This window comes from Carassius auratus, unplaced genomic scaffold, assembly GCF_003368295.1.
Source record: "Carassius auratus strain Wakin unplaced genomic scaffold, ASM336829v1 scaf_tig00215951, whole genome shotgun sequence".
Lineage (NCBI taxonomy): Eukaryota > Metazoa > Chordata > Actinopteri > Cypriniformes > Cyprinidae > Carassius > Carassius auratus.
In genome coordinates this window covers 1-27,547 of record NW_020528330.1, presented here as the reverse complement: position 1 = coordinate 27,547, position 27,547 = coordinate 1, and the positions used below count along the sequence as shown (strand labels likewise).

The 27,547-nt window shown below is 37.7% G+C and overlaps 1 protein-coding gene across 2 annotated transcripts; it reads right to left on the bottom strand.

Annotated features, from left to right (window-relative positions):
* LOC113096499 (adenosine kinase-like) lies at positions 1–27,085 on the bottom strand. 2 transcript variants are annotated; one of them, XM_026261901.1, is made up of 4 exons: positions 26,903–26,991; positions 25,697–25,771; positions 23,535–23,588; positions 1–379 (listed from the first exon to the last, which is right to left on the bottom strand). In XM_026261901.1, exons 2-4 carry the CDS (start codon positions 25,750–25,752, stop codon positions 238–240), a joined length of 252 nt encoding a protein of 83 aa, XP_026117686.1. In that variant the 5' UTR covers positions 25,753–25,771; positions 26,903–26,991; the 3' UTR covers positions 1–237. The 2 variants fall into 2 exon arrangements, with proteins under 2 accessions (XP_026117686.1, XP_026117685.1); XM_026261900.1 differs by having other exon boundaries at positions 223–379; positions 26,942–27,085.
* Positions 27,086–27,547: the final 462 nt, after the last annotated feature.

The window sequence follows — 27,547 nt, the reverse complement described above, 5'->3', positions numbered from 1 at the left end:
GTGACATATAATCACAAATTCTGCCAAGGAACTTTGCTAGACGTACTAAACTTCTCTTTTGTATCTTTGTGGTTTTACAGGCATCCTAGTTAAGCCCTTTAGACCACAGAGGATGTACAAAACCACCTGTCCATCTGAGGGAGCTGTGTGTGGTGCATCTGGCAGACATTTTTATCCAAAGAATCTTACATTGCACTTAAGCTATACATTTTATCCATTCCTGCATTCTCTAGAATCTCATGACCTTGTCGTTGCTAGTGTGGCATGCATTAAATACTGGTTACAGCTTTGAGCACCAACCTGTGCGACTTTTACGGAGTTCTGAGTGGCACCTCCAGCGTGATATTCAACCTTGAATTTCTTGACTATCTCTTCAAACCTAAAGTACAAAAGAGATAGACAGAAATTAAAATTAGATTATACAATGAAAAAAAAAACTATGCATGCAAGCAGAATTAAAAACATTTGATGACACTGAAACAAGGGTGTTTTATTTTTAACACAAGCCTTGTCCAGAGTACAATCACAAGATCACCCAGTGGAGATGCATCGAGAACAGGAAACCTCAGACACTGTAAACAGGAAATAGGGGACTTGAAGCCTTGTGCCGCAGGCCAGTGAGCCTTCTGAGAAAGTGTGCATGTACTGTACTTCTGCATGCTTCTCTCAGCGTGTAGAGACGTGCACACAAACACACACAAAAGACCCACACAAAGGAAACAAACGACCTGCCCCAAGTCTGGACATTATTACTGAGAAAAGCATCCACTACAAACCTGTATGTGCAACAGATTTGAACAGCATGCAAATAGTCTGAGTCACTGAAGGAAGTGACCTCCCATGGCCTCTGCAGTCCAAACACAAGCATCAAAACCACACACACACACACACACACACAGTTCCTCTGCTAACAGCTAACGCTCACGTGCACACATGTGTGCATGTAAACAAAAGATGAAGTGTCTGAAGAATATTTATCCAATGTTCAAGAACCATCTGACATGATGACAAACACTGTTACACTGATATTAAACAATATTTCCATGCAGTGAATTCAGGGGCAGCTCTTGCTAAGGGAAGTAAGACTCTGAACTGAACATTTTGATTAAATGTTCCAGGTAAATTTGTAAAAAATGCTGACAGATTTCCACAGTACCCACAGTAACATGCTGCCACATACATTAACATTTGTGGCCTTTTAAAAGCTATTAAGAATAAAACCTGAAAGAAAATTCAGAAACACTTTAGCACAGGACCAATTCTCACTATTAACTAGTTGGTTATTAGCATGCCTATTACTAACATATTGGCTGTTTATTAATACTTATAAAGCATATATTCTGCATGACCATATTCCACAACCCTAATCCTACCAATGCCTAAACTTAACAAGCCACCTTACTTACAATTAATAAGCAGCAAATTAGGAGTTTGAGGCAAAAGTCATAGTTAATGTCTTGTTAATGGCTACAATTGGACCTTTAAAAAATGTAACCGTAAATTCTAGTATTTTAGATACTATGGAGTTAAAAAGTGCAATATAGAAAAATGGTTTCACCACAATAATAATAAAAGAAACAAAATGATTTGTCACCTTAACAATACAATCTATTAAAAACGGCTGATCAAGTTTGTGTTCATGTTAAATGGAAGTTGTGTTTGTGTGCATGCTTTATAACACGTTTAACATTTTCAAGTGCAGAGCTGTCGTGGTTGGTTGCCAAAAGCATTGCCATGTTGTTGCTAGGGTGTTGTGGGTGGTCGCTTAGTGGCATGAGTCAAACAAAGCTGGTCACAAAGTCTCAATGATATTCAGAAAATATATGTGGTGAGATGTGGAATTTTTTAACCATTTATTGGCTGGGTCATTCAGTTTAGGTTAAAAAAAAAAGGAAGTCAAATTGGTTAGATAAGTAATACGGTAGCATATCTTTCCTCAACTCAAATTTGAAGTATCATTCACTTTTGTACAATAACAACTTCATTAACTTTCTCTCTTAAAGTAGCAATATATCTTTTCTTCCATATTGTGGTGCACAAAGTGTAACATAGGAGAAAAATGTAGGACGAGGACTTCAATTCAATTCATGGGTTGTGGATTGGACTTTGTGACATGGCCGATGTACTCAAAAGTGAATGTCTTGAATTCATCAACAGAGAGAAGCCAGAAATTTCCACATGAAGAGTAATATCAACCTTCATAAGGTCAAACATTCTTAACAATGAAACATGACTGAATGGTTCAAAATGAGATGTTGCAAAAGATCTTTGGTTAAAAGATTGGTTAAAATGAACCCAATACTTAAAGCTGGCCATTAATAATCATTAACAAGTATATTTATCTGGCTGGAATCGCTATCATTAACAAGGTCTAGTAGTTTCAACACATACTAGGCAAGATGGGTAACCTTAAATAGGTGTGGCTCTCAATGACCCAATTCGTGTTCCCATGAACTCAGAGCAAAGGCGATGACAGAACTGATGCACCGAGCCCACAGAGACACAAGTGCACAAAAGCAGCGCTGCACAGTGCATCGTGAAATCGTTCCATTAGAAGAGAGTGGCCTTCGGGCACTGAATGGGCCACCCCTGGCTCCCAGCACTTCCTCTGGGAGTAGGGTCAGCTCTCCCACGGATCTGTCACTCCTCTTGTGGCACTGTCAGAGGGGAAAAGCCCATCAAGCAACACTTCATATCCAGCCAAGGAGCAGGAAGAAGCAGCGGGGGGCCGGCTTCAGCGAGGAGGGATCTCACATAACTACACATTTAAGTACTTCCTTTAGCAACAGGAGCTCTGCACTCTTGGCAACAAAAGGCTCAGGCTGGAGATGGCTGGCATGTTGAGGCTCTTCAAGATGCTGGCCGACAACAAATGCACCGGTTTCTCACTCCAGCTTGTCTTCAGCCTTTTGAAGCTTTTGTAAACAGTGGAGTGACACCTCCTGAGAACATAATCACGTGCATCTTCCTCGTGTGTGCCTGTGAGAGATGCCTCTTAAAGGGACAGCCCACCTAAAAATGAAAACCGTCTTAATCACCTTTTTATATAATTCTGTTTTTTACTGACTCGAAACAAAGTCCAAGCTGATCTTTTCTAGAACATCAAAGAGCCAAAAGCGTCATAAGAGTCATCAATATGACTTGATTTGTAGAGTACACAATAGGTTTGGGTAAATAACAGATCAATATATTGGTCATTATCGGTCACAAAAGTTTTACCATCGCAAAGATCTGAAAGTACATTGATTAATAATTCATAATTATTACTTATTATTCATTAATAATTTATTTGTTTTTTTTATGCCAAGTAAGCACCTACTGCCATTTATTATGAAAAGAATAGAGTAAAATGTATTAAAATATTTAAATTAAAATACTGGACATGTTTAAAAATGAGATAAAAGATACACAAAGATCAAATCTATGTAAAAATTTCAGGTGCACAAAGATTTTTATGATTTGTTTATTTTTTGACACTTTAAATCTACACATCCATTCAAAAGGTTGGGGTCCATAAGATTTTATAAAAACATTAATAATTAGGATGTATTAAATTCAACAAGAGTAAATAAAGACATTTACAAAGTTATCAAAATAAATGTTCCTTTGAACTAAATTGTTTTAACATTGATTAATTATAAAAAAAAATTAATGAGCAGCAAAATCAGCATATTATAATTATTTCTGAAGGATCATATGACACTGAAAACTGGAGTAATGGCTGCTGAAAATTCAGTTTTACCATCACAGAAAATTTTTTTTTTATAATATATTTACTTTAGAAAAAGTTATTTAAATTAAAATATTATTTACAATATTTCATGATATTATGATTTTACTGTATTACTGATCAAATAAATGCAGCCTTGGAGAGCATGAAAGACTTCTTTCAGATATCAAATCAACAGTTTTATTACTTTTTTTTTTTTTTTTTTTACTTTACCACAAAAGTAGTTTGAACTACAAAAACAATGCGTGGTGACATCATGATGCAGATCACTATAGTTTCTTGCATGTCTTATTTTAAAATATTATGTCACCGTACCTCACAGACATTTAACTTGCAAAAGTCAAATATGAAGCAAGACGTGTCTCACTTTTCTTTTTTTGGAGCCATTATAAGTCACCATCCACTTTCACTGTAATGAAAAGAGACTCCCAAACATCCTCCTTAACATCTCATTTTGTGTTTCATGGAAAAAACGATGATTCATGTCTGTAATGAACTATCCCTTTAAAACCTTTGGTGCATCAAGAATAATGGAAAAACTAACAAAATGTTAAGCATTCGACAGAAGAGAGCCAAACTGAGATTTCTGTTCTGCACTGCAAACACAGTTCACTGAAGTTTACTTAACCATGCTGTCCGTTTACAAACATCTTGGTATCAGGTAGTAACAATTAAAGCGTTTTTCCAACATTCCCGGGTCAGGGCTGAGTGCAGAGGCCGTCAGCGCCCCCTGTCTGGAGCACGGGACCCTGAACTCTTCATAGCGTGGGAACAATATACACACTTCCTCGGCCTACAGAAAAAAAACACTAACCATTCTGACCGCAGTGCGTAGGACTGAGCTAAGCAAGTCAAACCACGAGCATACGCACACACAAACACATTACCCTTTACACACAAGAAAAAAAACTCTTGCACTTTGTGCCCAGTGCTTCACTGGAGAACACATCTTAGTTTTGGCCTGAAATGGGTGAGGAGAACAACTCTGGATGGGAGATTTGCCACAGCGCCTCAGTGTAGGGTTACAGAGCGCACACACACACACACGCATGCACCCCTCAGAGAAAAACTGAACACACATGCACTCAGAAAACTCACAATAAGAATAATAAAAGAGGTAAGGAACATACATGTGAGCATTATTGATTGAAAAAGGCGCTATTCAGAACTGTTTACTACCGCAGCAAAGAAAAAAAGCAGTCTACTTCACAGCGAGAGGCAGCAGCACCGATGCTCAATATTGACGGTGGTTTTATTTACTGTATAGTAGCTTGACTGGAAGCAGTTGATGTGGCTACATAGGCAATTCACACAAACAAACAGTGAGCCTGCGGAGAGAGGCAGGGACTGTTCATCAGTGACCACAGGCAAACACTGCTCTACACACAGTCTTGTGTCTAGCTACTCCACGAACAACATCAAAGCAGCACTCCAGTCAGATTGGGGAAAACACAATCAATTGTGAGAAGCCTCTTATTTCAGAAATGTAAATTGGCCGGCTGTAGAGTGGTGACAAAGGGAGTAAGTGGTATAGTGGGAGGTGGTGTGAATCAACGGACGGAAACGGGTTTGAAGTTAGACATAGTCGCAACTAGGAGAAAATATTACATTAAAAGTAGAATATATCCGGTCCCTTGCCTTATTTAGACAATTATGTGGTACTTTTAAAGTGTCAACAGAATTTTTTATTTGGGGTGGGGGGGGGTATGTTACGCCTAAAAAAGCCCTCTATATGGACACAAATTTCATTAGCTAGTTTTTTTTTTTTTTAAACAATGTTATTTTATTATACATCATATATGTGACCCTGGTCCACAAAAATAGTCATATGGGTAATTTTTTTCCACTAGCGATTTATACATCATATGACTATAAAAAGAAATTGGTAAGTCATGTCAACTTATGTTTTTACATTATTTTAACTCAAAACAAGTTGAGCAATTTCAACTTTAAATAAGTTGAGTTTTAACTAGATTTTTTAAATTCAATTTAATATTTCAGTTGAAATTACTTCTATAACCAAGTTGCTTATGCTAAATTTCAGTTTGCAGACTTTCATTTCTTTCTTTTTTTTTTATCGTAAATAATTAATTGTTTAAACAAAAAAAAAAAACATTTGTATTAACTAAATTGAAATAAATCATACATAGATATAAAGTGTTTAAGAAATACAACCCACAGAATCAATGATGGATCTTAAGCATGGCTGGGCAGCAAACCATTTTATTTAAGTGAAGCACGAGGACCACATTTTTCCTTTTATTTATTTTTTCTTTTTTTGTGAGCACCAAATGTTCACTTATGAAGAGAGGGGGCACAGTGAGGAATGTCAGACTGTGCTCTTTGAAATGCCTCACCACAAATGTTACAAGAGCTGAAAAGAATGCACTTAAACGTCAGATTGATAAAACCAGAGGCAACATGTCTTGCATATGCTTGTGGTTAGACATATTAAAGCAAGATGAGAGCCGAGTGTCTATCCAAGATAGGGATATAACTGATTTTTCAGACAGCGATTTAGAAAAAGCCAATATTTAGGGATTTGGTCTTCATTTTTTTGGTCATAGGAAGCTTAAGCAAAATGGGTGCAAAAAATAAACAAAAAGAGGGAGAAAAGCACAGGGATGGAGGCGGGGAGAGAGAGCGCAATGCAATGATGCTAAACAAAACCAGGTCAAGTCTTCAGAACTCTTTCAGATGGAGCTTTGAAGCACAACAATCGCAGTTAATTAGATCCAGAATATCCGCCTCCACTCCACTAACATTGTATGCAGTTCTATTGACAAAAACAATTAAACAAGAGCAATGAGACAGCTCGCTCTAAATGCTGAAGTGAGACACTCTGCTCTGCCAATGACATTGTTTGCAGAGAAGACCTCTAATGAAGGAAGAATACAGCGCTTTACTAATGCAGGCCATATTCTAAACAGAACTGACAGTTTCTCACAGAACCGCTTGCTTTATGACAGCTGACACTGCACACGCTAAACATACAGAGCTAGCAATAATAACAAGCACTTAAATACTCATTAGCAGGCCGATATAAAACAACCTGTCAGGGCCGCATCCAGATAGCGAGAGATTTAGATGAGAAGTTTGAAGGATAAGACCGTGGAAGGGCTGTAAATAAAACAAGGCGAGCGGCGTGCGTGTCTGTGTCTGAGCTCACAGCTGCCCGCTCCTCAATGATTCATGGAGATCCTTCAGAAAGCCTTATGATGAACCGTTCAGTAGTGGTTTGGGAGAGAGCTGGTCAACGGAGCAGAGCAATGGATGTACCGAATCCACAGTTCCTCGTAGATGCCAATACATCTCCGGCTCAGGATGTGTTGTACACTAGAGAGGACAACTGACAAATTAAATCGGAGTTTTCATGCTATGATATGGACACAAATGCAACTTAAGACAGGGGAAGTAAATACAACGTCAGTTTACTTCTGCACTGTAATATATTTAGATACAAGTTTGCAGGATGTTTTCATGTGCAGGATAATAATGACGCATCAGCAAGTGTGCTATTAGGAATAATAAATAGAAACGTTTGCTAATTTAGTTATTATAGCACAAAATATACAATCATTTAAAAGAGACCGTATTACCCGACTACTGGAAGCCTAACTGTAATTTAAAGATGTAATACTGAAGTATTCCACAATATAACTTCACCATATTTCTGATATAAATACAGCCCTGGTTATCATAAAAACATTGTTCTTTAAAAATATCTTACTGACCCCAAACTTTTGAATCTTATACAGTCTTCTGAAGTCAAACAACAACGTGCCCAACATGTTGAATAAAACCAAAACTGATTGCTTATATCAGTTCCCTTCAGTGAGTTGTAAATCATCAGCTAGGAGTGATATTTAAATTGAGTAGGAGTAACTGATGAGTTTGATTCATGAACGATTAAAAGAGATGGATTGTGTGAACATTCACTGAAATTAAATGCATTCAGAAGACTTCTATAGATTTATATAGTGCTATTCCTAGGGCCCTATGAAGTCCATTTTATTTGGTCCAAGTTCTGTGTTTTTTTTTTGTTTGTTTTTTTCCATTTAATGAATGTCTATTCTGGATTGTTTTTTCCATTTACATTTTTCTAGACACTGTTTTAATGGTTCAATTTAATTATTATTAAAGCAAGTCTAATTAATGAAAATCATGAGATTTAACAGCAATTTATTAAGTTTAATAAAAAATACATTTTTAAGGCCCTATGAAATACGTTTTAGGTTTTCTTACTGTCTCAAATTTAGTTTTTAGTTTTTTTTTTTCTTCACAAAATTGTGTGTTTTCCGGTAACTTTCTCGATTCCATTTGAATGGTTTCATTAAAATTTAAAGGCATTACTTAATAGTTGATTTTATTAAAAAAAACTAATTTTCTTTTTCTTTTTAATGCTGTGTTGCATATTTGTATTTTTCTGGTAAATAATTTTTCTGGTAAATTTTGTATACACATACATATATATATATATATATACACATAAAATACAATTTATAATAATTTTATTAGCAGTAGTAATATCATTACATTAAGTTATATATTTCTGTCACAGTTTCTTTAAGTTAAACCAAATTGATTTTGACCGGTTGTTGTGGAGACCTTTAGCTTTCTGACCTTTAACTGTGTGACTCAGAGCAGTTGTAGAGACTATAGTATACTCATATATTGAGGAAGCAGGGCTGAAATCATCACGCGTGTTTCAGTATGTGTGTAGTAAACGAAACCCACACCTGTGCCATTCATTTACACTTTTAATTACACGAAGAACATGCAGGGTTCATATTTCAATAGTATTTTATAGATTAAACAGTCCATATAACATTTTGATATAAGTGTCCTGACCTACTTTTGATTTATGCATCCAAAATTTGGCAAATTCCTTGATACTCTGCGTTATAGCCTACACTAAATTCCAATTTTATGACTGGATTCCACCATTCCATCTGCTTTTTCAGCATCGCGGTAATCATAGGGCCCTATATTCCTCATTTACTGCAATCGCATGGAAAAGAGCAAACAAAACATTATTTAAAATATTTCCTATTATGTTTCACACACACAAAAAAGAGAATAAATGATGCCAGAATGCTCTTTTTTTGAGTAAACTAAATACAGTGAATGTCAGATGTGCTGTATCCATCCAACGATGCTCAGGAGAGACCGTCTGGACTGGGATGCACATAGGTGCACGTCTATACAGCACCGAGCTTTCTATTAAAGATTTATATAGCAACTGTTAGAGCTATTGACATACAACTGTGACCTCAGAAAGAGCTGCCTTGTTTTCCCATTTGAAATCATGGCAAGCATTGGGGCTCTGTTGAACAAATTCTGCAGAGGCCGAATCGGGAGTGAGCCAACACATGTCCTCACATTTACACAAATACAGACACCTATACATACTGTATATAGAAAAAACACACACACAGACAGACACAGTCAGGATTAATGGCAGGGAAAAACCTAACCTGCTGTTGGGTGGTCGTGAAAAAGTCCAGATAAACTTTTGACTGCAGAGCACGTCTGAATTATGAAGTGAAAGAGATGGGTTCATTTATTTGGAAATGCACATACCAGGTGGCAAGAGCGTTGGACATTATTAATGTAGCTGTCATGTAAATTCCACATAAACACAGGAACGGAGAGGAAATGTAAAATTTACAAGCATCTCACTGACCGAAGCCACAAAGCAGCCATTCATTGGCCAGGGCCGCACGTTTAAATAGAAACAAGGTGGTCAATGGTTGCACGTCACCGTTAGCCTCTCAATAAACAAGTGAATTATACAGGCCTGTCACAAAACGGACTCGAGGTTTTGATTTAACATCGAAAATGTAAACTTCAGAGACGGAAAAAACAAAACCGATACATTTAATGCAACCACAACGACAAAAAAACAAAAAAAAAGGTCATGCAGCTAATGCGGCTATGACTTGAGCGCTAACACTTGAAACCCAGAGTTTGCATTTAGACTGTACAGGACAATCTGAAATCTATAAAACGAAGTTCAAGCACCGCGGGCTGGTGCAGAGTGTAGTTCGCCGGCGGCTGGGCAGCGGCCCTTCTCTCTCTTTCATTCTCCCCAGATGAGTCATTAACAGACCGGCAGAACCAAGTGTCCTGGCTTTAAATGCCACCCTCTAAAAATAAACCCCCAACTGCAGCCTGACTAATGTCTCCATCAGTATTCTCTGTTCCTGGCCTGTATGCTAGCTTAAACGCTAACCTGCACGGAGCACTTTTCCGCAGGAAGGGGGACCTCCATCTTGCCCTCTCTCGATGTTAATCATAACACGCTTGGAAATTTCCGCCTTCTTTTACACATAGTCCTCTGAGGGGTTTCTTAACACATACCTAGCAGGGGAGAGGATCTGCTTTCTCACGTAGTCATATGTTTGGAAAAATCTGTAACTGCTTTGAAAGGTGTAGAGCTGTTTCTTCAACTACAAGCATATTTATGTCCCAAAGGATGATTTGTATTACAGATTTTAACATTTTTCATTTTGTAAAGATCACATTTAAACGCTCTCGGAAACTTTTTATCTTGTCTTGATTATTCATTTTTGCTACTTTCTGAAAGTCTTTTTATAGAGTTCAATGTTTTACCGTTGTTCCAGAGCCGGAGCTTCAAATTAAAAATAGTGAAAAGTATAAGTGAAAAGCAGCTTTATATGAAATTAGGCATGATGGCAAAGTGTGAAGGCGTATATAGTTGCATATTTCCAGGCAAACTCTAATTGAGAAGTAACATTATGTAAAAGAAAAAAAATAAATAAATATTTAACACACACAAAATGTACAGATTTTGCCTTTGCAAGACTTTTTTTCAGAAACCAAGGATTCTCAAATGTTTGAAGTTGAAACTATTAGATGTAAAATATACAAGATTTTAGGTTAATATTTTTCATAAATGAACAAAATATTCATAGGTTCACAGTTTCATTTTGGTTAATGGTCACATGTCATGCAAGTAAACCAATAAAATATTCCATTTTGTGTTAAAGGGGGGGTGAAATGCTCGTTTTAACTCAATATCCTGTTAATCTTGAGTACATATAGAGTAGTACTGCATCATTCATAAATCCAAAAAGTCTTTAGTTTTATTATATTCATAAGAGAAAGATAGTCTGTACCGATTTTTCCCGGTAAAACACGACCGGCTGGAGGCGTGACGTGTGGGCGGAGCTAAAGAATCACGAGCGCCAGTTGCGTTGAGAGCGTTTGGAAGCTGTGACAGCTGTGAAGGCTGAAACTGAACGAAAGCAGCAGCAGCAACGACTCGCTCCGAGCGGGGCTCGAACCCGGGTCTCCGATGGTAGGCGGACGCACTAACAAGGAGGCAGAGATATTTGAAGCAGTTTTACTCACCGCCTGCGGTTTCCAACACACGATCATGACCCTTTTTCCTTGGGATTGCATCATCCTTAAGAAATAAACGATACGCAAATCCGTCGTCAAACTGGGCCTTGTGAACAAGCATCTTCGAAATGCAGGGAACAAACAAAAACACTTGCACAACTCCGTTGATGCTCTGTAAAAATAAACTCCATCCACTGGTCCCTTAATGCTGATTTTTGGTAATCTTTGCAGGGTTGTCTTGCCCTGGCAACCAAAAAAAACACTTTTTTTGTGACATTTCGCGACGCTCTCTCTCTGATCAGTGAATGTCTGTTGTGCTCTCTCTGCTCTGCTATACGGGAGCGCGCACTCGTCCGGCAGAGGTGTCCTCAGGACCCATATAAGGAAATTCCGCTCCATCTAACGTCACACAGAGCCATACTCGAAAAAAACTTTCCGAAACTTGTGACAAACCAGAAGGAGTATTTTGGGAACAAAAATACTCCTTCAAACGTACAACTTAATTTTTGAAACTTTGTCCATGTTTAGCATGGGAATCCAACTCTTTAACAGTGTAAAAAACTCAGTATGAATGAAATAGCATTTCACCCCCCCTTTAAAATGACTATTTTCATATTAACATTTATTTAAATTAAAATGTACATTTTTTAGATGCAACTCTCTCAATTCTCCTACAGTTCCTTCAGAAACCCTAGTTCAGGAAATCCAGCCATAATAGAACCTCCTCTATAGAACGTTATTAAATACAATAAAAATTTGAGTAGGCAGAAATTACGTAAAAATCGAAGAGGACAAATTAAATAAACCTGCTGTGAACCAATAGGGTCCACAGGTCCAAAAATACCCATAGTTAAAGAAATACCTATAAAAGAATACACCTTGAATATACTGTGCTCATGAACTGCAGGAGATCCCTCTGTTTTAAAGAGCAACTCAGCAAATGTGTGGGAGAAAACACGAGATGTAGTCACCAATAGCTGAAGAAAACCAAACATGCAAGATTGATGTAGAATGAAGATGGGTCTCCTGTTGAGATTGAGGACTGAGGGCGATAAGAACCCTCTTTTCAAATAAGACTACATAAATCACGAAACAGTGTGGTTAAGCCAGCTCTTGTGTGGAATGCAGTGGTTGACATGCATGCCTACATGGCCCTTTACATCTGAATCACAGACAGACAGAGTGTCTATGGCCTCCTATAATGGCCTCTTCCCCACCAGACCACATTCACCATGTTAATGGAGAGAGATGGAGAGGACTTAATAAAGCTTGGTGGGACACCTGCTCCTAGTCATCCACACTGGGGAATCTGAGCAGCCTGGGTGTTTATTTCACACGAGGGGACTCCAACGGACTGGACTCGAACACACACACACACACACACACACACACACCCAGGCACAGACACACAAGGGCTCACAGGATTTGGGCTTGAATAACTGTTTTTCAGCACCTTGGAGCACAGACGGCGAGGGGCCCTGCTCTCAAAGGGCTTAAGGAGTCCTGCTCAAAAGCAGCAGCTGCCTCGGGACCTTTTCCCCCTCGCAGGGGCCCAAGGGATCACGTGGCTCGGCTACAATCAAGAACCTTTTAACCATTTAATCATTTAGCAGAGAGCGCACACATATCATTCTGCACCCTAAACAGCTGTCCCGGGGCATCCTTAGCCACTAAAACCAGAGGACGTCATTAACTGCCATAAAACATACTCTGAAACAAGTTAGTTGGGATGCTACTCATTCAGTGTCAGGATGTCATGGGTAAAGAGCTTTTGATGTGTACGACTGAAATTGCAGACTGCTATAAAAAAATAAAAAAAATGCTGCACAATCTGCAATTCAAGTTCATTTAAATACAAATCCAACAGCAACTAATAGGGAGTTGACATGAAACACTTTTAGAAAGATGTTCTGTGGTATGATGTGTTCTTCATTTAAAACATGCAGCACTTCCCTTTTTAAAACTAATTAATTTTATCATAAAAACACATGCAGATATACCTGAAAGACAACATAAAATATTTGTGCTTTAAAACTGTCATATAAAAAGTTAAAAATATTAAAATAATTTTAATACATTTAAATTATAGATTTAATTGTTTTTGAAATAATAAGTTATATTTATATATATTTTTTTATATTATATGTTTTTCTAAGTTGCTTGAGTATTTTGCTTAAACTTTTTGTTCGAGCTTCATTTTACACAAAAACCTATAAAAAAAATTAAAGAATTTCTTTTATTATTTCTTAGAAAGCCAAATAATATAGTTGACATCCACCAAATATCTAAACACAAAACCCACATGTAATCAAACAAAGTAAAACTGATAAAAAAAAACTGACCACAGTAATATTTAACATGTACAGGACTCATCTGCCAACAGAACTCACTGCTTCAGAAAGACAAGCGTTTTCTCCAAATGAATTCTCTGTCGAAATCACTGGAGAGGAGAGTTTTCCATTGGATTGGCACTGAAGGCTATATTTAGACAAACAGCTAACAGACGCACTGGGATGCGCTCGAACAATGCAGGACGACACCGAATGTAAAAGCGCTCCTCGATCCTCGTTTCAACAGAGTCATCTGGTGCGCCAATTCTTCCAGACCTTCAGGAATTAGCAGCATGATCAATGGATATATTTTTCCTCTTTTCTTCCTCTCTAGGGTGAGGCTGCTAATCAGCAAAACCGAGCTTAGCAACATGGTTTGTTTAATTATTCTGGTAGTTTACAAGGAGACTAAGGACTTCATGAAAAAAAAAAAAAAAAGCAAGTGGGGAGGGGGGCGGATCGGTGCGAGAAACTGCTAATAAATATTGTTGTTCCAGCCCTAATTAAATTGTTCAGTAATTTCTCAACACAAAAGAGAACACAGTTTGTCTGTTTAAAATCAATAGCCCATTTCACGGTGAGCCACGTCCCAGCAAGACGACAGTGTCATTACTTATTCTGTTCTCTAAGCTTCCACTGTGCCTGTTCTCCCAAGGTTGAATCTGTTATTTTTTCCCCTTGTTTAAGAAGAGTGAGAGAGAGAATGGGGGGGAAAAGTCAATAATTCCTCTTTTATAAAAGGATGGATTTGGCTGTCAGGGGACAGCTTTTCAAACGCAGTGTCTCAGCTCTCTCAATGACTCTTAAGTAATGTCTACAGAGCCACTCACGCACAAATAAGATCATTAAAAGCACTGATTACCTCTGAGCCTTCACCACTCATCTTTAAAATATTCTTTACTCTGACAAGTGGAAAGCCAATTTAAACTGAGATGTTAAAATGAGCCGATTGCGATGTGCTGCAGCGGAGGCCGTCTTCCAAAACAATTCCGAGGCGGCCCGATGACTGATTACCCAACCGCTTATTTGTTTTGAAACAATTACTGGTAATCATATTGATGTTTATGCGCAGTGCCCTTTCTGAGAAGTAAAACTCCGCTTTGTAATTACATCACTGGAATCTAATCAAGAGGAGATAAACCTTCACCTATGCTAACGACATATTAAAATGCAAATCAGCGCAGTTGAGGATCCGCGCGCCTAATTATCCCGTGATGTCACAGACGCGGTCCTTGTGTTCTGTTTCCTTGGTAATCTATCAATCTGAGTCTGCTCATTAACTTTACAAATATTAACGACGAGACGTGCAAATCGGAAATAATCTGTTTTTGATGAGCGGCACAGGTGCAGACCAAGCTCGGCGGAAGCATGACATCACTGTCACAACATCAGACAGACACCGCTGAGCCCTTGGACTCGCATTACTAGATAGCCCTGAGGTAACGCTTCTGATGTCAGATCCTCTTCGGGTCAGAGGGCAGGACCCCTCACACCACGGTGACTTGGACTCTTCATCTGGGATGAAACCATGTGTCTGTGGTGACAGTCTGGGTTTCAATAAGACTCAGGGTTTGAAGGCAGACAGATGGTGTGAGAGAGATGGTCCTGCTTTTCAAACCTGAAGTAAAAAGACTGCCCTTAGCTGATCTCCTAAGGGAGACACACGGGATGATCCGTTGAGCTATGATGTTCCATGTCAATAATTCATATCCATGCAGAGAACACCACATGGCCTAATGTGAACCATCTACGAGCGCACGACTGCAGCGTTTCATCAGTAATAAAGAAAAAAGACATTTTCTAGTCCAATTTACTCCCACAAAATGGCTGTAGGATCTTGGTTTCTGTAAAAGTATGCTCATTTAAGGAACTTTTGGCTGTGAATCAGTCAGAGATAAATGAGGGTAATTACACACATGGCCCAACTGTTTAAATTAGGTTACAAGTTAGGCTACAATACTTTTAACTGCTGGGCTAAAACGAATGCTGAAACTGCTGGTTTCCTTTAGCAAAATACATGGGCTGAGGTTTTTCTTATCAACCTGCCATTTCTGGTTGTTAAAATGCTGAGCCTCTGATCTTCTCCCTAAAAACATGATAATAAATCAGAGGATAAAAGGAACAGAAAAGAAGATAGTCGACATAAAATTCGGTCATTTAATCACCCTTATGTTACTCCAAACCTGTATGACTGACTTTTGTCCATGGAACAAAAAATAAATCATTTTGAAGAATGTTCAAGCTGCTCTCTTCCATGCAATGGAAAAAAAATGCACCAGAAAAACATCAAAATAATTCAAATAGATTGTGTGTGACATTTTGAGCTAGCTGATAGCTTTGTGCGACAGAGAAAAACTACATCAAACAGCATCAATCACTTTTACTGTATTTTGTGCTTTGACATAATGACATACAGACAATTTAATGACTACCACTGAAATAAATCACAAGAGAAAAACAGGATACAAGGGGGAGTAAAATGGAAAGTTTAATCTAAACAAACTAATAATTTTTATAAAAATAATACTCTTACATAGTTTTTTTTTAATCTGAGCAAACTATTTCAGATATTATTAATCATTAAATATTAAAATTGCACTGATATAACATTGCATATATAATATGACAGTTAATGTGTGCAAAGTATTTGATAAAAATAATGTTTAAAAATATTTACAGTACATACATAATATAACATTTGAATTGATTACACTTGTCTGACAATAACAATTTTAACTTTTTTTTTAAACATTTAATACATAATGATACTGTGTTGATATTAATATATAAAATGCATAAATTATACTTCATGTAAAAAAGAAAATTAAATTGTTTTGTACAATATATTTTGTACACATGTATACACACACACAGGTAAATAAATAGTTATTCAAGTAATCATGTAAAATTATCTAGAATTGTTTTGCTGAAACTGAACAAACCCTGACTGAGATGACAGTAATCACAGCTATTACAATCCTGAGAATCATTCAACAATACCACATTTGGAAAAACTTATTCCTCTGCAACACACCCAGCACAATACTTCATCACACACCCAGCATATTTTCCATGATGATAGCTGGCTGCCGCTCAAGAGCGCAGTGACTCACAGCTCCCCCTGCAGGAGGACCTGCGCGGTGCGTTTCAGCTAAACTGCAGGCCAGTCAGGACTAGGGGGCAATAGAGTGCACCTAATCATTGGGCTCTGATGGTAATGAGGTGCTAGGGAGACAGTAAGCACAGAGCAGCAGGTCTGAGGTCAGTTTTATAGAGTGATTTGAGATGATTAAAGTCAAAGCTGGGGTTTGTGGCCATTCGAAACCCTAGAGCTAAGCGTACAGAACTAAACACTTAACCAGGAGTGAAGAGGGAAAGGCATCCGAATGCTGTCGTAAACATGGCAGGCACGCATGCTTGTAAGAAGAGCGTGGAGCGGGACCAGCCCACTGCCAATCAGGCCAGCATTTAGTGCAGCAGGAAAACAGACGGCCTGGCTGTGCTCCACGGCGGCCCACAGCTTAGCAATTAGAGACCGTCCAGCTTTGACTGGAGAACAAACAGACTTAAAAAAAAAAACGACTCTACCTGACTCCCTGTAACACTTGGCTACAACCTACCTAATACATCTCAGCAGGAAAAAAGATCTATGTTCCCACCTGAGAGGGCAAAGACCAATGGAAAATCCCATAGTGGCCATGAAAGCCAATGTTGCGCTTCTACACTGGGCCGCAGTGTACAGTCTGGAGTTTCCTGACAGTCAGCTTACTGCCGCCATAATTCACAGCACATAAATCTAAGCAGTCATAACATACAGCAGAGCTCGAACGATGATGAAGACTGAGAAGAAAAGCGCAGGAGAGAGAACAAGACAGGCGATATCCTCGCTCTCTCTCCTTCCTCAAGATGAACAGAGCAGAGAACGGGCAGAAGTGGATGCAGAGCTGAGCGTTAAGAGGTTACTGCTCGGACATCGAGCCATTAGGGGAAATCACTTAGAGGACTGGCTGCGAAGGGATGGCTGATGGGAAATGAATCAGGCAGGAGCCAGAGTTGGAGGCGGAGCCACCAGGGACCATTGATCCTGTAGACAAACCACCTGCTTTAACCCTCCCTCCTCATCTGTAAGGTCGGGTAAGGTCACCGTCCTGACCCCTGGAATGTGACCCCAAGGTGTGGCGCTTTATATGCCCTTCCAGCCAAGGCTGGACGAGCACTGGTGCATGTCTGCCAATGGGAAGGCAGAGCAAGGACGGCTCACACAGGGATAACCTTACAGGAACATACAGTACAAGTTTGTGGCTTATTTGAGTGAACAATATGTTTTTCAGAGCGTATAGCTCTCGACAGAAGTGTCAAGAACGCAGTGCCGATGATTAATTGTAGCCGTCTCCTCCAATTCTAAGAGTTAAGCATCCCTGCCAATCTATTTTTTTTTCTTTTCCCTTTCTTTAATGTTGACCAAAGCGTTTTGCCCCAAAACACTGCTGAGTAAATGTTCACACTGCAAAGCATGTGCAATTTGCAAACGGTTTGTCCCACTGAAATATACTATTTTTCCCAATCCGCTGCGCACCTGCAATTTAGCTTTTGGTGTGCAACAGCTCTTTTTCCTGCCCGCTCTCAAATAATGAACCGCACACTCATCAAAAGCAGCTCCATCTGAGACCCAGGAAACAGTCAGACTCAGCTCTCTCCGGGGGGAGGCAGATTGCCCGTGGGCTGCGCGGCGTTAGGACAATATAACAGAACAAAAGGACACAGATCAGAGCTGGTATGTTCTGCGATTGTCGTGGTATTATGAACTCAATACGATGTGTTCTCGATAACTGTTTCAGTATATACAAATGACTCAATTTGAGAATTTCAAAACAAATAACGTCAGTCAAGCTCTGCCTTTCAGCCTGGGAAGCAACTCAATTGTCCATCCCTAGCTAAACAAAACTAATCTGAAATTGGATAAGATTTCCTGTTGTGCACGAGCAAAATCCACCCTGCGGCATTGGGTGCCATGTGAAACTGTTAAAATTCCTGAGCATATGCCTCCACCTGCTGGCTGCCAGTGGTACTTCACCATGTGTCTGTTCACATGAGCTGATGTTTTTCCCAAACATGGTGCTGTGTTACTAGACCAGAGGCAGCTGTTCACTACTTTAATACACTGGCACACATGCCACCTCTTAAAACAGAAATGACTTCAATTTCAATCACATAAGAACACACTGCAGAGCTATATACATATATTAATTAATTATTAATTATATTTCAGTCTCTAGATATTTGGGGAAATATAAAAAATTAAAATTAAAATTAAAAAAATCAAAGAGTAGTAATTATTTTTTTTTAATTGCCATGTCAGCATCTAAGACTATCTTCATGGCAAAAACTGAGCTACATGCAGCTTGTATTTTCTCTCCAGATATTAGAACTTCACAGGTAAAAGTTATTAGCTAATTTAAAATATAAATAATACATAAATACATAAAAACAATCCTTAAAAGGAACTACAAAAAAGTCAGATTTAAAATAAATGTTAATAACTCAAATACACGATATATTAATAGACAGTTATATAAACAAAGAAAGATCTGTCAAAAGATGGCAGTATTGTACGAGTATGCTATAACCATCTAAGGTTTCTATGGTTTCTACATGGGTCAAGGTTTTTTCTGGATAACATGGCTCAGTTCAGCCCCTGCTGGTAGATGCTCTAACTACACAATCTGGTTCTAAACAGCTTCTAAGGATGGTCAAAAAAAAAAAAAAAAAAAACATTTAAATTGAACCAAAAAATATTTGGACACTTCATAGGTCATTTAACTTAATGACTGAATTTCACTGCAGTAGATAAAGTGGCATCTCTTAAACAAATTTTGAAAGGTATTCACAATTTGAATACCTTTTTAAAAAAAAAAACAATTTACCATGATTTTCCTTCAACCAAATGCACTGTGGCTAACGAAACAGAATTCTCCCTTCCCCAACAGATACAATGTTATATGAACAGATTAAAGAGAACCAGACAGATGGGAACATTTGGTAAATGTACACTGTATTGCTGACAATAGAAAACCAACCACTGTATATGAACACCACACACAGTCTGAAGACTGCTGAAGCTGTAACAGGAGTACAGTGATTAGTGACTGTACTCTGCTGCCTCAGGGCCTTATAAATCACATGGGGTCCAATGAATGCCAGCATACACCCAGACAGTCTACAGCAAAACGCCAGGGCATCTGTCTGTGATATACATATAAAAAAAAAAAAAATCACTCTACAGTCCAAATGACCCATAATGTAAATGAACAGAAGTATGCAATCCAAAAATCTTTATTTAAGCATTAAGCTGTGAGAGGAAGGACAATATTGTGAATATAGTAATGGCTAAATGCAGATGTTTAGCACTACACACTGCAGGGCCTCAGTTGTTACTGTACTCATGAAATTAAATGCTGACAAAGCAGAACAAGCAAAACCTTTTACCGCTAATGATGAACAATGTTTGAATTTAATTGACATCTATTTATGGCCAATTCCAATAAGCTGCTTTTCGTGCAAAAAAAATAAAATAGAAAGCAGTAAAAAATCATTACAATTAAATAAAATGAAAATATTAAAAAATAAAAGAATATGTATGTACAGAATGAAATATGGAAATTTACTTTTATTTTATTTACGTTTTTTTAAAAAATCCTTAGTGTCAAATTACTTATTCTTTTTAAGATTAACTTTAAGCGAGTAAAAGCAAAGGTGGTGTCAGAAAAAAATGAATGTGAAAGAAAAAAATACAGGAAATGAGCATGCAAAATATCTAATAATGAGCAATATTAATCAAATATGATAATATCAGCCTAAAAAAGGGTAAGGTATAATGTATTGCACTTAGCTAATTACAACAAATTCAAACAGTTCTACAAAAAACAAAGATTACACTACTGGTTTTAGCGTGGGTCAAAGAAAAGCAACAAGGCAGAGGGACAGAGACTGTTTTAAATGCACAGTTGAATCATATATAGCAGGTTTATCAAGTGTCGTGATTAATGAAGAGCATGTCTGGCCTCTCCACCTGTTGCTCCCTGGCTGTTTTAGCTTTGCGTCAGGCCAAAATCTCTGATAAGGACAATGAAGAGAACAGAGTCGGAGTGCATTCACAATACTGCAGACTCACCAAATCAGATCCTTTCAGCCTGAAGTGGTCGGAAAATGAATTGAACACACACACGTCGGTGCACAAATCAAATTCAAAAGGAACATGTACATGAAGAGAAAGTGGTTTAAAAAAAACTGCACACCAAGTCGACTGTGAAAGTCGTTGAAAGAAGTGACATTCAGAGCTGCCACCACAAAGGGCACTTTGGATCAAATTCTTTAAGGTTTAGAGGGTGACATACGCCTCCACACTGCTTTAGGCAGATTACAGGCCTTTTCTCACTTTTGTGTTTTTTTTTTTTTTGGCTTGGACCAATTTAAGCATCTGAATTCTTTAAACACAGTGGGATGTAGGGTTGTCCTTGCTTTTTCTCAGTGGTAGGCCACATTCATTTCTCTTCATACAAGGCCAATGGAGAGAGGCCCACAGCTTCAAACATAATAGTCAGAGACTAGAGCTTTGGTTCCCACCGGAATCATCACAAGCAACCTAGATTAAGCATCAAAACACTGCAAAGCAACACTTTATGGCTGAATCAAACATTTAGCAAGGTTTGAGGTTTACTGGCCTACAGAATATAATCATTATCAAACTGAATGAGTGTTAATGTCTCACAGGCATCAGCCAAGAAGGAACAGCCCAATGATTTACAGACAGTAAGATATGATGTTTGAAGCGTGATGAATGGTCCCCTCATGATCATATGCATTACATTGTGCATGCTGAAGTGATGCATTGTTGAGATCAGAGAGAAAGAGGAAGCACACAGCGCAGCTGAGTAAACCAATACAGGGCAAAAGGTCTCTGTCGTATCCATGTCTTTCGGCTCAATCTCAACTTAAACACTATAATCTATGAATCCAAACAAAAACAACCCTCCAACCTTTGGGAAGAATTTCTGAGAAGAGCTTGTAACACACAACCACAGTGTGATCTGGACAGCCAAACATTTCCCTGTGACCATAGTGTTTTCTCAAAAAACAATAAAAAATATTTACGTCATCGTGTGTTTAGTGTTTATATTTAACATTTACAATACATAATACAGTGTAATCATAAACATATAGTGGAGAAAGAGAAAATTGCACTTTTTTTTGACTAATCCTTGGAACAGATTTTTTTTTAAGGTTCACTGTTAATAAATAGATGCAATGATCGTTAACCCATAGTTGTTTTCATATGAAGTTCTGCTGACAAAGTTTTTTTATGTTAACAGTTGAATTAAAAATGAACACTTCTACAGCATTTACTAATCTTGGTTAAAGGTAAAGTTCACTCAAAAAGGAAAATTGTCATAATTTACTGACAACCTCAGGTCATTACACACTGTATGATTTTCTTTTTTTATGTTGAACATAAAAGAAGATATTTTGAAGAATGCTGGTAATCAAACATCAGAGGGTCCCCATTCACTTCCATAGTATTTTTTCCTAATTATGGAAGTCAATTGGGACCCAGAACTGTTTGGATCTTCTAAAATCTTTTAAATATCATCTTTTGTATTCAACATATGAATGAAACTCAGGTTTGTTTTCGGGAAACAGACAGGTTTTGGCTGAGTAAATGATGACAGTTTTCATTTTTGGGTGAACTATTCCTTTAATGCTAATTTCTACACATAATAATGCACATTTGTAACATTTCAAGTTAATTAATAAACTAATAATACATTTATATAATTATTATAATTTTCACCCCAGTTTCAATTGTATTTTTGTCTAGTGAATTGTATTGAATTTGTTTTTTGGTGGTGCTGGGGGGGGCACTATCAACAATCAGTATGTTAAACAACATTAAAACTTATTAAATTCATTGCACCTTAGTAACTTCTTGCAACATCAATAAGCCCACTTATCAACTATGTCCATTCCAGAATCGCTTGGTGCCTTCCGACCAAATATGACTGGACATCAACAATTTACAAACCGAAAGACGAATGAAGGAGGAGTATATACCGGGTAAAAAAGGAAGTTCTCAAAATTAACTACACTGAAGGAAAACAAGTTAAATATATCCCAAATTACATGCAATTACATACAGTAAACAATGCATCCCTGTTCTACTTCCTAAGGCTTTCGACTGACTCCTAACCCCATTACCAAAAACAGGATGTACGTACTGTACAGTATGTTGAGCAAATGCACTTTAAACTTTTCTAGCCACTCAGAAACGACAGCAGAATTGAATACAGATCTACGCTGGATTGTGCTAAAGCAGCAGAATGGTGCATAAGCATTTTATGATCCAACTATGACCATCAAAATGTTTAAACAAAAGTGCATGCTACCCTAAAGCTACTGCGAGCTTAACCTGATGCTGAAAATTACTGGTGCCACACTCTCAGTATCACATATTAAATCACCGTCTCCATCTCTGAGGGTCTGATCATTATGGGATTCACTGCTGAGACCAGAGAGTACAGTTTCAGTCTCATCAAACAGTGCTTTCACACATGATTAGATCAAGGGAAGTGGGATCAGATGAATCCAGCCGTCTGAACATAATTCAGAGTTGTCAGTATCCTACTAATGCGTTAAACATCCTTCTAATCTTTGCATTAAAGAGGATCAATCGTTTAGATCAGCTGCTAGTCAACATGGAGTAACATCAATACAAAAGATGGCAACAACACTACAATGGTGCTTTGGTAATGCATCGTACAGGCACTTCCCTCCTGAGGAGATCTCACATTCTCTAAAGATGAAATGAGGTGAAATTACTTTGTTGGCATACAGCCATGAGTAGAAAATCTTTTAAGACACGTGCTACTCACTGAGTGCTACTAAATAAGAAATTACACTAGGAAAGTAGATTATGCCACGTGCCAGTTTGAGAGCTATTCTCACAAACACTAGAAAATAGATTTTCTCTATTCATATGAAGGGTTGAATATCTATCATCAGCCTTCAAATACCACTGAACATACCAAAACAGCCTGTTAAAAGACACTTACATTTCCTTGTGTTTCTCTTCTGCTAATATCTGGTCATCTGGCTTGAGTCCATACCTGTAAGACACACAAAGCATCTTCGTAACACCAGATCTACTCATCAAGAACACACCAAAGAAAAATCGAAAAAATCTTCAGGTTAAAATGTTTCTCTCTTTTTTTCATTCAGTGACATAAAATACAAAAAGATAAAAAAAAATAAAAATAAAAAAAAACATCCTTGTCTAAAGTAATTTATTGTACCATATTTTGTTGTCGCGTGCAGCTAATCATCATGAAATGTACTCTTAGTCAAAATAAAGCATCATGGCAGCTTATTTTAGTAAGATGGCTGTGGGTGAAGGTATTAGGCCTAACAAGAAATAAAGCTTCTTTCGTTGAGCCATAATCACTTCATCAACTTAAAACTCCTTTGGAAGCGAGTACAATAATTTGCCCATTTCATTTCAGCTGAACACTGTCTAAATCCATCCAAAAGCATGGTCAATTATGAGTCATGCGTAACAGAAAAACATGAACTTGGTGTACTTTTAAAAATGGAAACCAACTGTCAGTAGTCTGCGCTTGTGGTACAAAGGGTCATAACAGCTCATCTAATAAGGTAAAATTTTACATCTGAAGATGATTATGGAACTAGACACTGACTCATCGCAACTATTGGAGGTCTTATGAAACAACAATAAAAAATATTTGAGGCAAAGCAAAAACAATTAAATGACTTTTGAGTATTACTTACACTACTTTAAAAGTTATTGTTGTTGTTGTTTACGGTAAAAGATAGTAAGAACATTTATAATGTTTAGTCTTTAAAGAGACTTGTTTCTAAAGGATCATGAGACGCTGAAGACTGGAATAATGAATGCTAAAAAAATTCAGCTTTGCCATCAGAGGAATAAATTACATTTCATAATATTCTAATAGATTGTTTTGAATTGCAATAATATTTCACAAAATAGCAGTTTTGCTGTATTTTGATCAATAAAAGCACCCTTGGAGAGCATTTCTTTTGAAATACTGAAAACCTTAAGCAATCTTTTTTTAAACAGTAGTATATATGCAGGTAAACTGTTAGGGATCTTGTTATGATTCTTCCTCAAACGAAAGGAAGAAATAACAAACTAACCTTAATCTAATCTATACTTCTATCTATCCATGAATAATATTTTAAGAGAACAATTAAGTGACCAAGTTGCATTACTGAGATTTAGGTGATTGCTCAAGTAACATTTCCATTATCTGAAAGTCTTTCTATATTCGTATGTGGTCAATCATGTGCTGGGCCAATATCTAAACATTAAATAGAGAGCCTAGTGAGCTCTTAACGCGTCTTAGTAATCTATTCTTGACTCTTGCCCTGCAAACAACATGTCATTCAACTAAATAAACTGCTTTACACTTCAGAATAAATCGAATGGAAATCATTACAGTCAAAGTCTGCCACAGGTCCGGCTGTTCTGTCTGAAACAGCAGTTTTAAGATTAGCCAACCTGTTTGCAATAGTGCTGACAGTTAGGAACCAATAAACTGCTGTTTGATTGCTTAAAAATATTTCTATTTACAAAATGTGACCTGGTATATTCTGCGATTTGATCTGATCAGCTTATACATTTACGCATGAAGTATTGACAAATAAAGTGACCGTAAAAACAGATCAAACCAGTTACATTTTTTAAAAATGGTTCAGAAAGGTTAGATCAGATTGCCCGCAGCTGAAAACATCTGTTTAGTGAAACCGCTCTAAGCGTGCCACCTCACGGTCATGGTAAGGCTAGGACGATAATGGCAAGTCAGGCACTGCCAGTGTGTTTGAGGTTATGTAATGGAGGGGGTATTGTTTTATGACTAGTGCTTGGTGTCCACGGCACATGCCACCTCCTTAAAGAACAAGGACACTCGGCTTATTATACCTATTAGGTTTGATTTCTTTACAAAGATGGGAGAAAAATATTATTATGAACCCAAAAGCTACCTGGCTTCAAAACATCTCTTCAAAACTAACAGAAGCTGACCAAAGCTCAACCACTCGGTGACATGTTAAAAAAAAAGGTTTTAGTTCACACGTCACCCAAGACAAAATGCTGACACGACACACTGATACAAAAAGCAGATATACAGCAGTGGCCCAGTAAAAATCAAACTGATTTGAAAGAAAGATGTTGACTTACTTGTCTAGAAAGTCTTTGTCCACCACAGCGCAGATGTCAAGCAGGGGGTTTCCCATCCCGAAAAGGGCATTTTGACTGCAAAAAAACAAAACAAGACATGAGTAGTCCTGAAACAGATGGAAGCATAGTTACACTAAAAGCATATGCACAGGGCCTTTGTAATTCACTTGGATGATGTGTCTTCTAAAGATAGCAGGGACATTACTCTGACCAACAAAAATGTAAAAAATGTGCACAACTCAAGCATTTTTTGTCTTGAGGGACTTTTCATAACTGAAATTCAGCATAAACAAAGAAGATCCATTCGAGCATAAACTACAGCACATTACACGATTTGAAATACGCAAGCATTGCTTTTTAATGAAATCCAGATCTAGAAATTATATTAAATCTAGCTATTTTGTCTATCAGTCAGATACAGAAACACTCAGCATCCGTTTAGCCAGACGCAAATAGTTTTCAAGCAGAAAAGCATGTCATAAATGTTTCAAACAAGCACTGAAACATTCAAGAAAGCATTACACAGTCAACACATCTAACAAGCCAAAGTATTCAAGCACGTGGCTGACCGTTCATTCACCCTCGGGAAAACATGTGGTGGAGCCCCCCCGAAACATTGCCTCTAATCTATTGTTGACAGATGTGATAGAAATTACTAATTTTGCAAAGAGGAATGACAAAAGTCTGCATGTTTTTCCATAATATATTATTCTCTATTATTAATGTAAACAAATGAGGCCACACTTCCAAAAAAAATACAAGGAATGGAACACAAAGCAGGCAACTAAAATTTTCTAAATGATAGTTTGCACTCCTACATGCAAAGAAAGACAATTGTTTAGTGGAAGTCATGAGAAACGTGTGAATACACACATATGTGTCAGTGTGGGAGTTTGTGAAGCTTGTGGTGCTCTAAAACAGATGTTTAGGGGGTGCTGTACAATGCATAAAGAAATACAATTTCTGTAGTGACTAAAACGATTTCTGTACAACTAAAAGTAAATAAAAAAAATAAAAAAATACAAACAGCCATCTCAAAAACAGGATAAAAATAAGCAAACTATTCAGAAAACAATATAGCATCACATCTTGTGAACTTTCATTATGCAAAACAATCACCAAATTCTATTAAAACGACATGCTATTCGAGTTAGAAAAACTGTTTCCCTTTACATTGTGGAGTGACACAATTATAAAACTCCTTACACAGCTGAATAGGTGTCTGACTATCCAGTTTAGCCCTACCTGGCTGTAGGCATGAGGATGGCTTGAGGTGATGATTACTGGAGTTTACTGACGGCCAGACAGCGGTCTGCAATGTTAGTACTCAGACAAACGCGTGCCTCGCTGCTGATTGGCTGAACGCGCAGCAGCATCGACTGCTGATTGGGACAGAAATACCCACATCTTGTGCATGGAGCATAAACTAAAGGACAACTATATGGTGTGTTCATGTGTTCATTTTTCTGATGCGTGCATGTATTAATGTGAGTGTGACTTACTGTTGTGATAGTGACAGCAGGAAAACTTATTTTTTCCAGCAGAGCCCGACGGCATAACAAAAACACGTGGAGCCGGAGGGACGCACTCCAGTGCTCGGTATAAAACCTCAAGGACAACGGTTTGTTCAAGTATTCATCATACGTACACTATGAATAATTAAAGGGATTGTGGAATGCTCTGGATATAGTTCACTCATAAAAATGCCCTATGATCACGAGTAAGCGGTTTATCTATAATTGGAAATGCCTGATACATTTCCTGATCAATGCAACGACAATGTGGTTTTAAGAGAAAGCACTGAAGCACGTGGACTTAAAATGAAACGCAGACTAGACCTCTGACTCAAAA